This window comes from Populus trichocarpa, chromosome 3 (genome assembly GCF_000002775.5).
Source record: "Populus trichocarpa isolate Nisqually-1 chromosome 3, P.trichocarpa_v4.1, whole genome shotgun sequence".
In the NCBI taxonomy this organism is placed as follows: domain Eukaryota; kingdom Viridiplantae; phylum Streptophyta; class Magnoliopsida; order Malpighiales; family Salicaceae; genus Populus; species Populus trichocarpa.
The window spans coordinates 8,139,294-8,150,248 of record NC_037287.2 but is presented as its reverse complement, the minus strand read 5'-3'; the positions used below and the strand labels follow the sequence as shown (position 1 = coordinate 8,150,248).

At 37.4% G+C, this 10,955-nt stretch overlaps 2 protein-coding genes across 4 annotated transcripts; both read right to left on the bottom strand.

Annotated features, from left to right (window-relative positions):
- Positions 1-1,191: 1,191 nt before the first annotated feature.
- LOC112326992 (uncharacterized) lies at positions 1,192-3,902 on the bottom strand. The gene is made up of 4 exons (XM_024598111.2): positions 3,755-3,902; positions 3,610-3,671; positions 1,993-3,316; positions 1,192-1,334 (listed from the first exon to the last, which is right to left on the bottom strand). Exons 1-4 carry the CDS (start codon positions 3,900-3,902, stop codon positions 1,192-1,194), a joined length of 1,677 nt encoding a protein of 558 aa, XP_024453879.2.
- A 2,212-nt stretch (positions 3,903-6,114) lies between these two features.
- Positions 6,115-10,583, bottom strand: LOC7478389 (putative disease resistance RPP13-like protein 1). Of its 3 annotated transcripts, none has more exons than XM_024596490.2 (2): positions 9,920-10,063; positions 6,115-9,719 (listed from the first exon to the last, which is right to left on the bottom strand). In XM_024596490.2, the coding sequence occupies exons 1-2, from the start codon at positions 10,027-10,029 to the stop codon at positions 6,287-6,289; spliced, it is 3,543 nt and encodes a 1,180-aa protein (XP_024452258.2). In that variant the 5' UTR covers positions 10,030-10,063; the 3' UTR covers positions 6,115-6,286. The 3 variants fall into 3 exon arrangements, with proteins under 3 accessions (XP_024452258.2, XP_024452257.2, XP_024452259.2); XM_024596491.2 differs by having other exon boundaries at positions 6,362-6,740; positions 7,078-10,583; XM_024596489.2 differs by having other exon boundaries at positions 6,115-10,581.
- Positions 10,584-10,955: the final 372 nt, after the last annotated feature.

The following is a 10,955-nucleotide window of genomic DNA, read 5'->3' as shown; positions in this document are numbered from 1 at the left end:
GAATCCTTGATGAGTTTGACAAGGAGTTGCATTTCATGACTACAATATTATCAACTACTGTAGAAGCAGATTCTATCTTAGAAACTCTGCTAACATCTTACTAAAAGTTATTCAAGGAACTTAAAAGGCTTATCACCACCTAAGGCTCATGATCATATCATTCCTTTAAAGGAAAGTGCTCAACTTGTCAATTTAAGACCCTAAATGTATTCTAGCCTACAAAAAGATACATTGGAGAGGATGGTTTCTGAGATGTTAGAATCAATCATAATTCAACATAATAATAACCTATTTGCTTTTCCTATAGTGCTAGGTTTTTTTTGTTTTTTTTAAAAGACACTTTATGGAGACTATGTGTCGATTATAGGGATCTTAACAAACTCACCGTTAAAGATAATTTGACTGCTATTTACTGGCCTATACCTAGAAACATCAAGCATTTGAGAGGGTTATTGGATCTCATATGGTACTATAGAAGGTTTGTGAAGGGCTATGATTTATTATGTAAACCCTTGACTAATCTACCGAAGAAGGATGCTTTTAAATGGTTTAAAGTAGCTATAAAAGTTTTTAATGACCTTAAAAGGATCATAATTAAACCTCTTGTGCTGGTTTTACTAAATTCAAGTAAGTTATTTATAATGGAAACTGATGCATCAAGACTGGGAATAAGGACAATATTGATGTAAGAAGGACATCGAGTAACCTATATTGGTAAATTCTTAGGACCAAAACAACAAGTACTATCAACTTATAAAAGAGAAAAGATAGTCATATTGCATGTAATTACTAAATGGAAACATTATCTAATAGAGGCACTTTAAGATTCGCAAAGATCATGTGAGTCCTAAATATCTTATGGATCAAAAGCTAACCACTCTATTTCAACCATAGTTTTGAAACCCGACCCGGTCATCAACCCGGTCAAGTGATTGGGTCACGGGTCAGATGGGTTGACCCGGGTCAACCTAAAAAAAAACACCTATAAAAAAAAACACATAACTAGTTACAATGCAACACTTACATAAATCAAATTTAAATTATAAACCAACAACATAAATTTTATTCAATATCCAAAACACAAACCAAATATAAATTCTAAAATATTTAAAACGAAACATCCAACCACATAAATTCTAAAATATTTAAAACAAAACATCCAAAAACATAAATTCTAAATCAACAACACATTCACTTTTGTTGAATGAACACATTAAGTTCTTCTGTGTCCATAGGAGCAAAATTTGGATCAAATGTCGATGGAATTGAGCTAATCTCGTCAACACCTAATAAATCATCAGCATGCTCCTTTGAAACTTCATCGTCACAATCATCTTCAATATCATTAACATTTATGACATCTACATTTCAAACACAATTAATAAATAAATATTATGTGTTAAACAAAACTTTATTTTAAATAATATTTATCACTAAATAATCAATCATTAATTACCATCATCTAAAGTATCTTGTATGGTCATAGTTTATAGAGCTTGGTGAAAACTCTTTGCTTCTTCAGTTGTCAAGATTGACGGGTCATCTTCTACTTACCCTAATTTTCAATGTCACAAATTGTCTCAACATTAATTGGATCATAATTTCGTCCTTTCCAATAATTCCTATATATTAAAAGTAAGATAAACACAATATAAGTATTAATAATGTTACTAAACAAGATAAAATAATATTTAAGGAATTAGAGAAAAGAAAAATACTTTTGTTTCAATCTTAGATTGCAGTGGACGTAGACAAGGTCATTAAGCCTTTGGTGCTCCAATCTATTTCTCTTCTTAGAATAAATATGTTCAAACATACTCCAATTTCTCTCACATCCCGAAGAACTACAAGTTTGACTTAACACTCATATAGCCAACTGTTGTATATTTGGAGCACTTGTTTCATATGTCATCCACCATTCATCTATACAAAAAAATAATAAGTAAAAGGAGACTATGCCAAATAATATTTTTAAATATAAAAATTATATACCTGGAGGCATAAGGGTGCGATTATTTATTGCGGACACTCGATCAAAGTCATGTTCAGCATTCCTAAACAACTTCATCTCACATGTAATCTTACTTTGCAATGGTAGATTTCCATGTGCATACTTCTCAAGAACATCTAGAAGTCTAGAAATGGTGCTCATATGTTTATCCATTATATTTGCATCATATTGAAATCGAGGATTCAACCAAAATGCCGCTGCATAAAGATTTCTATAAAATTGTCCATCCCACCAATTATTGATAATGTCTATGAAAGGTTTCACTCTAGCCTTTCTCTTTTGAAATCTCCTCATCATTTCTTCTTTTGCATGATGAATAGCATCATACAAATATCCCATCGAAGGTCTATCATCACCATCAACCATTCGTAGAACTCGAATTAAAGGCTCACTCATTCGCACAATTATTGCACATTCTTCCCAAAACAGAGAGTCTAACACACTCTCAACAAATTTTTTTCCTTTGCTATCTTTAGCATAAACAGATAAGACCCATTCCCTAAATGTCACCATAGCTCTCAACTCATCTTTATGAGCTAAAATGCTTTGCAATGCAATGAAATTGGTAGCAAAACGAGTAGGAGCTGGACGAAGTATTTCTTTTCCTCCAATGAACTTCCTCATCAAATACAATGGATAACAATGATTATAAATGTACTTTGTGATACCAGAAGCATGCTCAACAACACAACAAATTGACTGCAATTTACCAATGTCCTGGAGTATGAGGTTGATGCAATGAGCAGCACAAGGAGACCAAAATATTGAAGGAAATTCTTCCATCAATAACTTGCCAACAACAACATAATTTGCAGCATTATCAGTCACCATATGCATAATGTTTTCTACCCCAACATACAAAACAACCTCTCTAAACAACTGATACAACAATCTAGCAGTCTTTGAGACATCTGATACATCCACAGTTTTCAAAAAAACTATTCCTTTAGGACAATATACTAAGAAGTTAATTAAAGTCCTCCTCTTCTGATCTGTCCATCCATCAGCCATTAATGTGCAACCAGTCTTCTTCCAAATCTCTCGATAAGTCTCAACATAACTCTTGACTTCATCAACCGCTTTTGCCAAGTAATAACCACGAATAACATGCAAGTTTGGTCCTTTATAACCAGGACCTATGGCTATTACAACATCTATGGCATGCTGATAATACACAGAGTTAACAACATTAAATGGCACACATGCATCAATCATCCACTTCGCTAAAGCAAGATCACACCGTTCAACTGCTTCCTTCATTTGCCAACAATTTTGAAGAGACTTTTGAGCACCAGGAGTTGTTCTCTGCATGAAATATGTCCCTAATATTGCAGATTTCTTCTGCTATCCATAACTTGTAGTCGATTGTTTTACAGTGCTGGTGCTTTGAATCTTTTTCTTTTTTGCAATCTTCGGTGGTAACATATGTTTTTTAGTATTGACATCCTCATCATCCTCACCATCATCATCATCTTCTAAGTGTCTAATCATTATCTCTTCATGCTCCCTTTGTTGTGCATTAAATGGATTGAAATCTGCTTACATTTCTCTAATTCTTTTTTTTTTTTTGTTTCAGCATTTCCTTTAAGATTCAAAACCATTTGATGTCGAACATCAGGAGGACATTTGCGACATTGTTCAACTTCTCCTTTAGCTCCAGCTAAATGTTGCATAAATCGATTAATACCACCACCCGCAAATACTTTAGCACAATATAAACAAACTAATTTAGTTTTTTTTTACATTCAACACTAAGTTCAGGAGCTTCTCTATAATGACCCCATGCTAAATCTGTTCTTCCTCTACTACCACTTGACATGGAAATTGAAGGTTGAGATGATTGGGCCGTTGAAGGATCACTACTTGGAGTTCTACCATCATGTGAAGACATTTTAAGACCTGACATAATTTATAAGAGGAAATATAATTTCAAGCCAACTCACTTTGCAATCCATTCATTAGATTAATAATGACAACCTCATTGTTAATCACACATAACAGAAAAAGACTATTCAGTTGATGCTCTAGGAAATTAACAATGACAGCTCCATGGTTTTCATTCAATGCAATTGACACAATACAGATTCAACACAATACACTGAATACAGACACAATACAGATTCACTACTGTGGCACAGATTCAACACAATGCTCTAGGAAATTAACAAATCTGATTAGGCAAAAGAATTAACAAACTAGCAACATTTTTTGGTGTGTAATTCAACACAATTGTAACAAACTAACAATCCAATTCCACACAATACAGACACCTCCACACAACGCACTTTTCACTGCCGAATCATGGTAACACCGTAACAGCATAACAAGAATCATGGTAATAACTAATAAGCATCAAATCATGGTAACAACATTCTAGAGTTCATCATCGATTAACATTAAAAACTGCAAACAACAGAGTTCTCATTTTTTTGGCAGAAGTTGAAATCGGGCTGTAGAAAAGAAAAGATAGAAATTGATGCAGAAATCGGGCTAGAGAAACATACCAAAAGAATGTCCTGACAGATTAATGTTATTGGTGCACATTTTGTTTTCCTTAAACAAGGATTATTCATTTATATTGGATATTTGGGTGTTCACTATCAACCTCATTCAAGCTAAAAACCATGGACAAAAACTAATCTATAAAGATCAAGATTCAAGCTTTAACCACGCAATTAATTGCTTTTGATCAAACGAGCAAAACCCAGATTGTGTTTTCAATTTAACCATCCTTATGTCCATGAAATAAAGCACATGCCTTTGACTAGATAGGGGTTAGTTCATAGTCCTTGCACTCACACACACTCTTTTATGCTTCAAAAGTCCCAAGTCTAACAGTGATACGAGACAAAAAGAATGAAAGAAAGAGTAGTTGCAATACTAACCGGAAGAGACAGCCGGTGCAATAGGCCGAGACGCGGAGGTCGAAGGAAGAGAAGAGGCAGCGGCAGGAAGCGGTGGGAAGGTGACTGACTGAACACAGGCTAGATAGAGAGATGTGTGCATACACCGTAGAATGAGAGTATGAAAAACGCTGCGTTTCAGAAGGAGATTCAAACCTTTTTCGCAGAGAAACAACAACGATCAATGGTCAAGACGTCCTCTGCTCCTCAGTTGGGTTTCAAAGAGTTGAGTTAATTAGGTTTGCAAATTGTAACTGATATTGCTTCGTTGTTCTTCACTCTTCAGTCTTCAGCGTTTTGGCCTTTTAAAAGGCCAAAACGACGTCGTATAATGATTGTCAATATATATAAAAAAATGACCGGGTCTCACCTGGGTTTGACCGGGTGGACTGGGTCCCGGGTTGACCCGGTTTCCACGGGCCAATTCCCAAGCGGGTTTTTGCCTCCACCCGGACCGGTCCCAGGCCCTGGTCGGCCGGGTCCCAGGTCGACCTGCCGGGCCGGTCCGGGTTTTAAAACTCTTATTTCAACACTTGTGGTTAGCTAAATTATTAGGGTTTGACTATGAAATTAAGCATAGAAAAGGAAAGAAGAATATTGGAGTTGATACTCTCTCTAGATTTTTAGTAGTGAAGTTCATTTTTTGGTAGCGTTTACTATCTCTACTGGAATTATGGATTATATACAACGTTCATGGAAAAGGGATACTACATTTCAATTTCATGGCATGGAGATAGATTGTTTAGAATGTCTTGCTAGAAATTAAATAAACTCTGAAATTGAACATAAAAAAGAGCTAACATCGTAAGCAAGCCAAGGTTTTCTTATTGAAGTATTCCTGTCACTCATTAAATTTGCTTTGCCTATTGATTATGTTTCTGTTTCTTGGAGAAAAATAAATTTGTCTCTCATTTCCAAAAAAGAAACATGAAAAATAAATTAGAGCCTATAACGTGTGTATATGTATGTGCTCGAGCGTTGGCCAAATCAATCTCACCAAGTCAGTATTTTTTCGGTTCAACTTGAAATCCAACACAAATTAAGTCCTGCGTGTCTCGGATCAACCAATTAGATTGGTTCGAGTTTAATAATTATGGGCAACATTCCAGTTCTCCAGCTCTTATAGTTGAGAACCAGAGTTGAATTGGATTGAGAATTGATCATATTACGAGCTTAAAATGGATACTGTGCAAGGAATCGTTAAAGAGTTGAAAATATGAAATGGACATTAAAAGTAAACAGCTAGCAGCAACATAATTGCATGACAACCCTGTAAATTTTGCAAAGCTACTCTGTTTCTTATTGGAAATACTACAGTCCAGAACTGAATTGTAGAAATGAAAGAAGAGACGCTATAGTCTAGGCTTTTGACTCAGTTATTTATGTTGGGGATGTGAGAAATCTTGGGCCAATCTTCCCCTTTCTCCTTTTCACACCTCTTTTCCAGAACAGGACAGCCGCAGATGTCAAGATAAGTAAGGGAGGAGGGCAGCTTCTCTTCCGGCATGGAATGGAGATTACGGCAAAACCTGATCTTCAGTCTTGCAAGAGAGGTGAGGTGTTGAAGCCCCTTGTAGTTCAGAGATTTCAGTTTTTCAAGACTCCAAATTTCAAGTGATGTAAGAGTTGAGGGCAGCAGTGTCTCCTCTGGAAAGGATTCCACATCATCACAATAACCAATTCTGAAGCGGGAAAGAGAGGGGAGCTTACATAAATCCCATTGCATGCGGCGTGCAATGAGACTGTGGCAACCCCATATTGCAAGTGACTGTAATTTGGAGGCAGCAAAACCCTCTTCTGGCAAGGACTCGAGCTTGGGGCAGGAACTGATAGTCAATTTTGCAAGAGAGGTAAGGTGTCGAACCCCCTTATAATCAAGATATTTCAGATTTTCAAGACAAGATAATTCAAGAGATATAAGAGTTGAGGGCAGCAGCATTTCCTCAGGAAAGGATTCCACATCTTCATTATAACCAATTCTAAATTTTGAAAGAGAGAGGAGTGATTGCAAACCCCAATGCTTCCGGCTGTCGATGAGTTTGTTGCAATTTTGGACGTTAAGTGATTGTAATTTGGAAGGCAAACCCCCTTCAGGAAATGACTCAAGTTCTGGGCAATCTTCTATAGACAATGACTTAAGGGAAGGGAGGAGGGAGTGCATACCTTGAGGCAACGACTTCAACTTTGAGCAGTGGCCTACACAAAGCTCACTCAAATTTGGGAAAGACAGGCTTTGTATATGAAGAGAAGAAATTGACAAGGAACTGGTATTCAAATCCACAAGAGACTCCAAATGTGGAGAATCCCAGATGTGAAGAATCTCCAAATTTGGGAACGACTTAGGCTGAAAGAGCTTGAGTGAATCACAGCAATGGACTTCAATTTTGTCCAAAGTAGTAGAAACTCCTATGTGCTCAATTCCTTGTAATGGTGAATTTTGAGAGTGAAATTTCTGAACCATGAGACTCAGCATCCCTGATTGATATTTTGTTAGCTGCACAGAACGAGACGTGTCAAACAATTCCATTTGACGAATGGTTGGAGCCCTCGGAAGCGAAGCCATGAGCAGCGGACATCTGTCAATGCAAAGTTCCTCTAGAGCAGGAAGGTGACCAGGCAAGGCACCTCTTAGCTCGGGACAACGTCTTATCTGAAGTAATTGAAGGAGAGGGAAAGTGACACCATCTGAATTCCATTCACGCCATTCTTTCATATCTTCAAAACTCAAAATTCTAATCTTGGACTCGCCATTTCCGAACAACTCAGGGAAAACTACATCAATCAAATCAAATGCCTCAATCCTTAGCTCCTTCAAAGACACTAATTGCCCAAGTGGAGGCAAGGAGGTGCAGTAATTACATCCTTTGAGCTTTAAGAATACGATCTTTGGGAAGGAAGAACTTCCCACCCAATCCGGGAAGCGTGTACCCCCGAAACCAATAATGGAAAGACGTTTCACATCTTTGTGAGGCTTCAATTTCTCAAGTACCCGTCTTTCATGTTGTGAGTCTTCGGTATCACCAGCCCATCTCAACTCCAATTCCTTAACACGCTGCTTATCCAACAACTTGGCGGTTTCACCATCTTGAGAAGGAAAAACATTTTGGAGATTCCAAATACGAAGTTCTCCCTGAAGATTTTGAAGTTTCCCCAAGTCTTCAATGCCAGAGCCGCTCTGTTTTCCCACAAAGAAATCAGTCAACCTCTCAAGCTTTGTGAGTTTTCCCATGTTGGTTGGCAGCTCAGTGAGGTTTTTGCACTCACTCAAGACCAGAGTATGCAGATTTGACAAATTGACTATGGATTCAGGCAAACTTTGGATTGCTGTCCAATGAAGTCTCAGAAAAAGTAAATTCTTCAAATTGCCAATTGAATTAGGCAATTCAACAAGGCACATGCAGCTGTCCAACAACAATGTTTGTAAATTATACAAACTACATACAAATTCAGGTAGCTTTTTCAATGATGTTGCAGTGAGGTCCAAGTATCGCAAATGTTTTAAGCGGCCAATTGAATCATGCAACTGAACTACATTTTGATATGGAGCCAAAGATAAAACTCGTAAGCGCATGAAGGTCGGTAATAGATCATGCTGTATCTTGCTATCGACTCTTGAAGACCGCCGATGTGAGAATGGTAAGAATGTGCGCAAAACTTGGGCTTTATCAATGCCCTCAAATTTATCCAAGGCATCATAGGCAGTTGTCGAGAATGACAAATGACGGACTCTTCCACTAATCTTGCTCGAATAGTTACCCACCAATGTGAAGGAGAATTCTCCAGATACAACTTTTGCTAAGTCATTTATGAGGTCATGCATAACAAAAACTGATTCATTGCATCTTGATCGTTGAAAAAGTGATCTTGATAGAAGATCATCGAAGTACTCTTCCCCGAGTTTTACAATCTCTTTACATCCTTTGGGTTGAACTAAGCCCTCTGCCAACCATAAACGAACTAAATCCTCCTTTAGAAACCTGTAATCCTTAGGATATATTGAACAAAAAGCAAAGCATCTTTTTAGATGGGGTGGAAGATAGTAATAGCTCAATTGAAGAGCTGGAATAATCTCATCGTTCGGCGATTCCCATATGTGGCTCTTCAAGATCTCCTCCCACTTCTCAGCATTTCTTTCAAAACATAGGAGACGTCCAAGCGTTTTTGCAGCTAAAGGTAGACCTTTGCACTTGCTTGCTATTTGTCTACTGATTCCTTGTAAATCAGGGTGTTCTCTGGGATCTTCACCATTAAATGCATGCTCTTTAAACAAAATCCAGCAAATGTCTTCAGTTAATCCCATCAAACGATGAATTGAAATAGGGCATGGGCTTGATTCTTTGTTTTGGTTGCGCGGTATGGCACGGTGCATGGCGGGCACTATGTTCTCATTGCGTGTAGTAACAATGAGCTTACTTCCTTCTGCCACAGACTTGAAAGGTTTCAATAAGAAGTCCCATCGACTTTGGTCACTGCTCCAAACATCATCCAAAACAAGCAAAACCTTTTTCCCCTTCAATTTCTCCTCCAGCTCCTGATGAAGGCCATTCAAAGTCTTGGCATCACAATTTTGTGAACCAACCTCCATAAGGATATCTTTTGTTAGCTTGTGCACATCAAAATCTACGGAAACACAAACCCAGGCCTTGAGATCAAACCCCTTTTGTACTCTACTGTCATTCAAGACAAACTGAGACAGAGTAGTTTTACCAACCCCTCCCATACCGACTATGGGAATAGCACCTACAGTTTTTCCATTTGCATCAGGTGACAGCAGCAATTTCACTATGGTTTCTTGATCATCTTCCCTGCCATAAAAAAATGAATCTTCTGTCAGAGAAGTAGTCGGTAATTTCTGGGTTGATTCTTTCTGGCCAATGACCTCTTTCAGACCAAGGACACCATTTCTCTTTAATAGTCGTTCAAGTGTCCGAGAAATCTCTTCCAACTTTGCCACCATTTTCTCCTTCACCTTATTGAATGGACTAAAAGAAGACAAGAAGATTACCCCCTGATCAGTGCTGGTTCGAGAGCCAGCTTCCACCTCCAATCGCATAGCTTCATAAGCAATCTCATCGAAGAAGTCATCGGCTTCATAGACAGCATCTTTGAGATCATCAAGCCAATCTTTCACCTCTGAATCAGCTATCTGCTTCTCCTCTGCATCATTGAGCAGTTTGTTAACAGATCTCATTGTTGCCTTCAAGTCCTTCAGCAGTCCATCATCAAGCTTTTGGCCTTTGAAGAAGCCCCAAACCTGAGGAGAAGCCATCCTATCAAACAAAACCTGAAGGAAAGCAGAGAGAAATGATCCTCCTACAAGTGCTTCAGCCATAGTTTGGGTTGTGTCAAAGAGAAAACTGGCGAAAAAAGAGAGAAAGAAATCCAAAGTTGAGAAGAATAGCTGTGGCAGAGACCGTGCTTGGTTTTTACCGTGCCCAAAAGTTCGTGGGTGTCAAGGAGAAAACAAGTGAAGTAAAGAGACAAAGCTGTTAATGGTTTACTTTGATTAATGGTTTGAAGTCTCTGTCAAGTGTCAACTACATCACTGATACCGCAGTACGCGTTTAATATTCAACGGGAATTGAAGGCCTACAGGTACAGAAATTTCTTCGCTGGTTCCTACTTTCCTAACAATTAGGATTTTTTGAAGTATAAGATGCAGAAGGAAGAGGTCGGATTGATTTTTTTTTTTCAATAGTGTACCTAGACTTTTTGTTTTTTAGTCTAGATTTTTTTTTTGTAATCATAGTTTTTAGATTCGTGCAGACAAGAACATTAGTTAAAAAAATTCACAACTAAAAACTTGATTTGTAAGAAATTTTAAATTGATAAAATTTAATCTAAATTTAAATATGGTCAATATAAGAATTTATTTAAAAAAAAACAAAGAAACAAAGTAATAATATTTTAATAAAATTAATTAACCTGTTAAGTCACAAGTTAATACAATATTAGCCTAGTGACCTTTTAGTTGTTCTTTGTCACGAGTCAATTCTTGGATCTATAACTTGTTTGAAAAGAAAAGAAACATGCTAACAATA

Coding starts and splice junctions, on each gene's coding strand:
- LOC112326992 (XM_024598111.2), bottom strand. CDS start 3,902: ATGTCTTCACATGATGGTAGAACTCCAAGTAGTGATCCTTCAACGGCC. Junction 3,317..3,609: donor CTGATGTTCGACATCAAATG/GTTTTGAATCTT, acceptor TATTTCATGCAG/AGAACAACTCCTGGTGCTCA. Junction 1,335..1,992: donor TCGCACCCTTATGCCTCCAG/GTATATAATTTT, acceptor ATGATATTGAAG/ATGATTGTGACGATGAAGTT.
- LOC7478389 (XM_024596489.2), bottom strand. CDS start 10,246: ATGGCTGAAGCACTTGTAGGAGGATCATTTCTCTCTGCTTTCCTTCAG.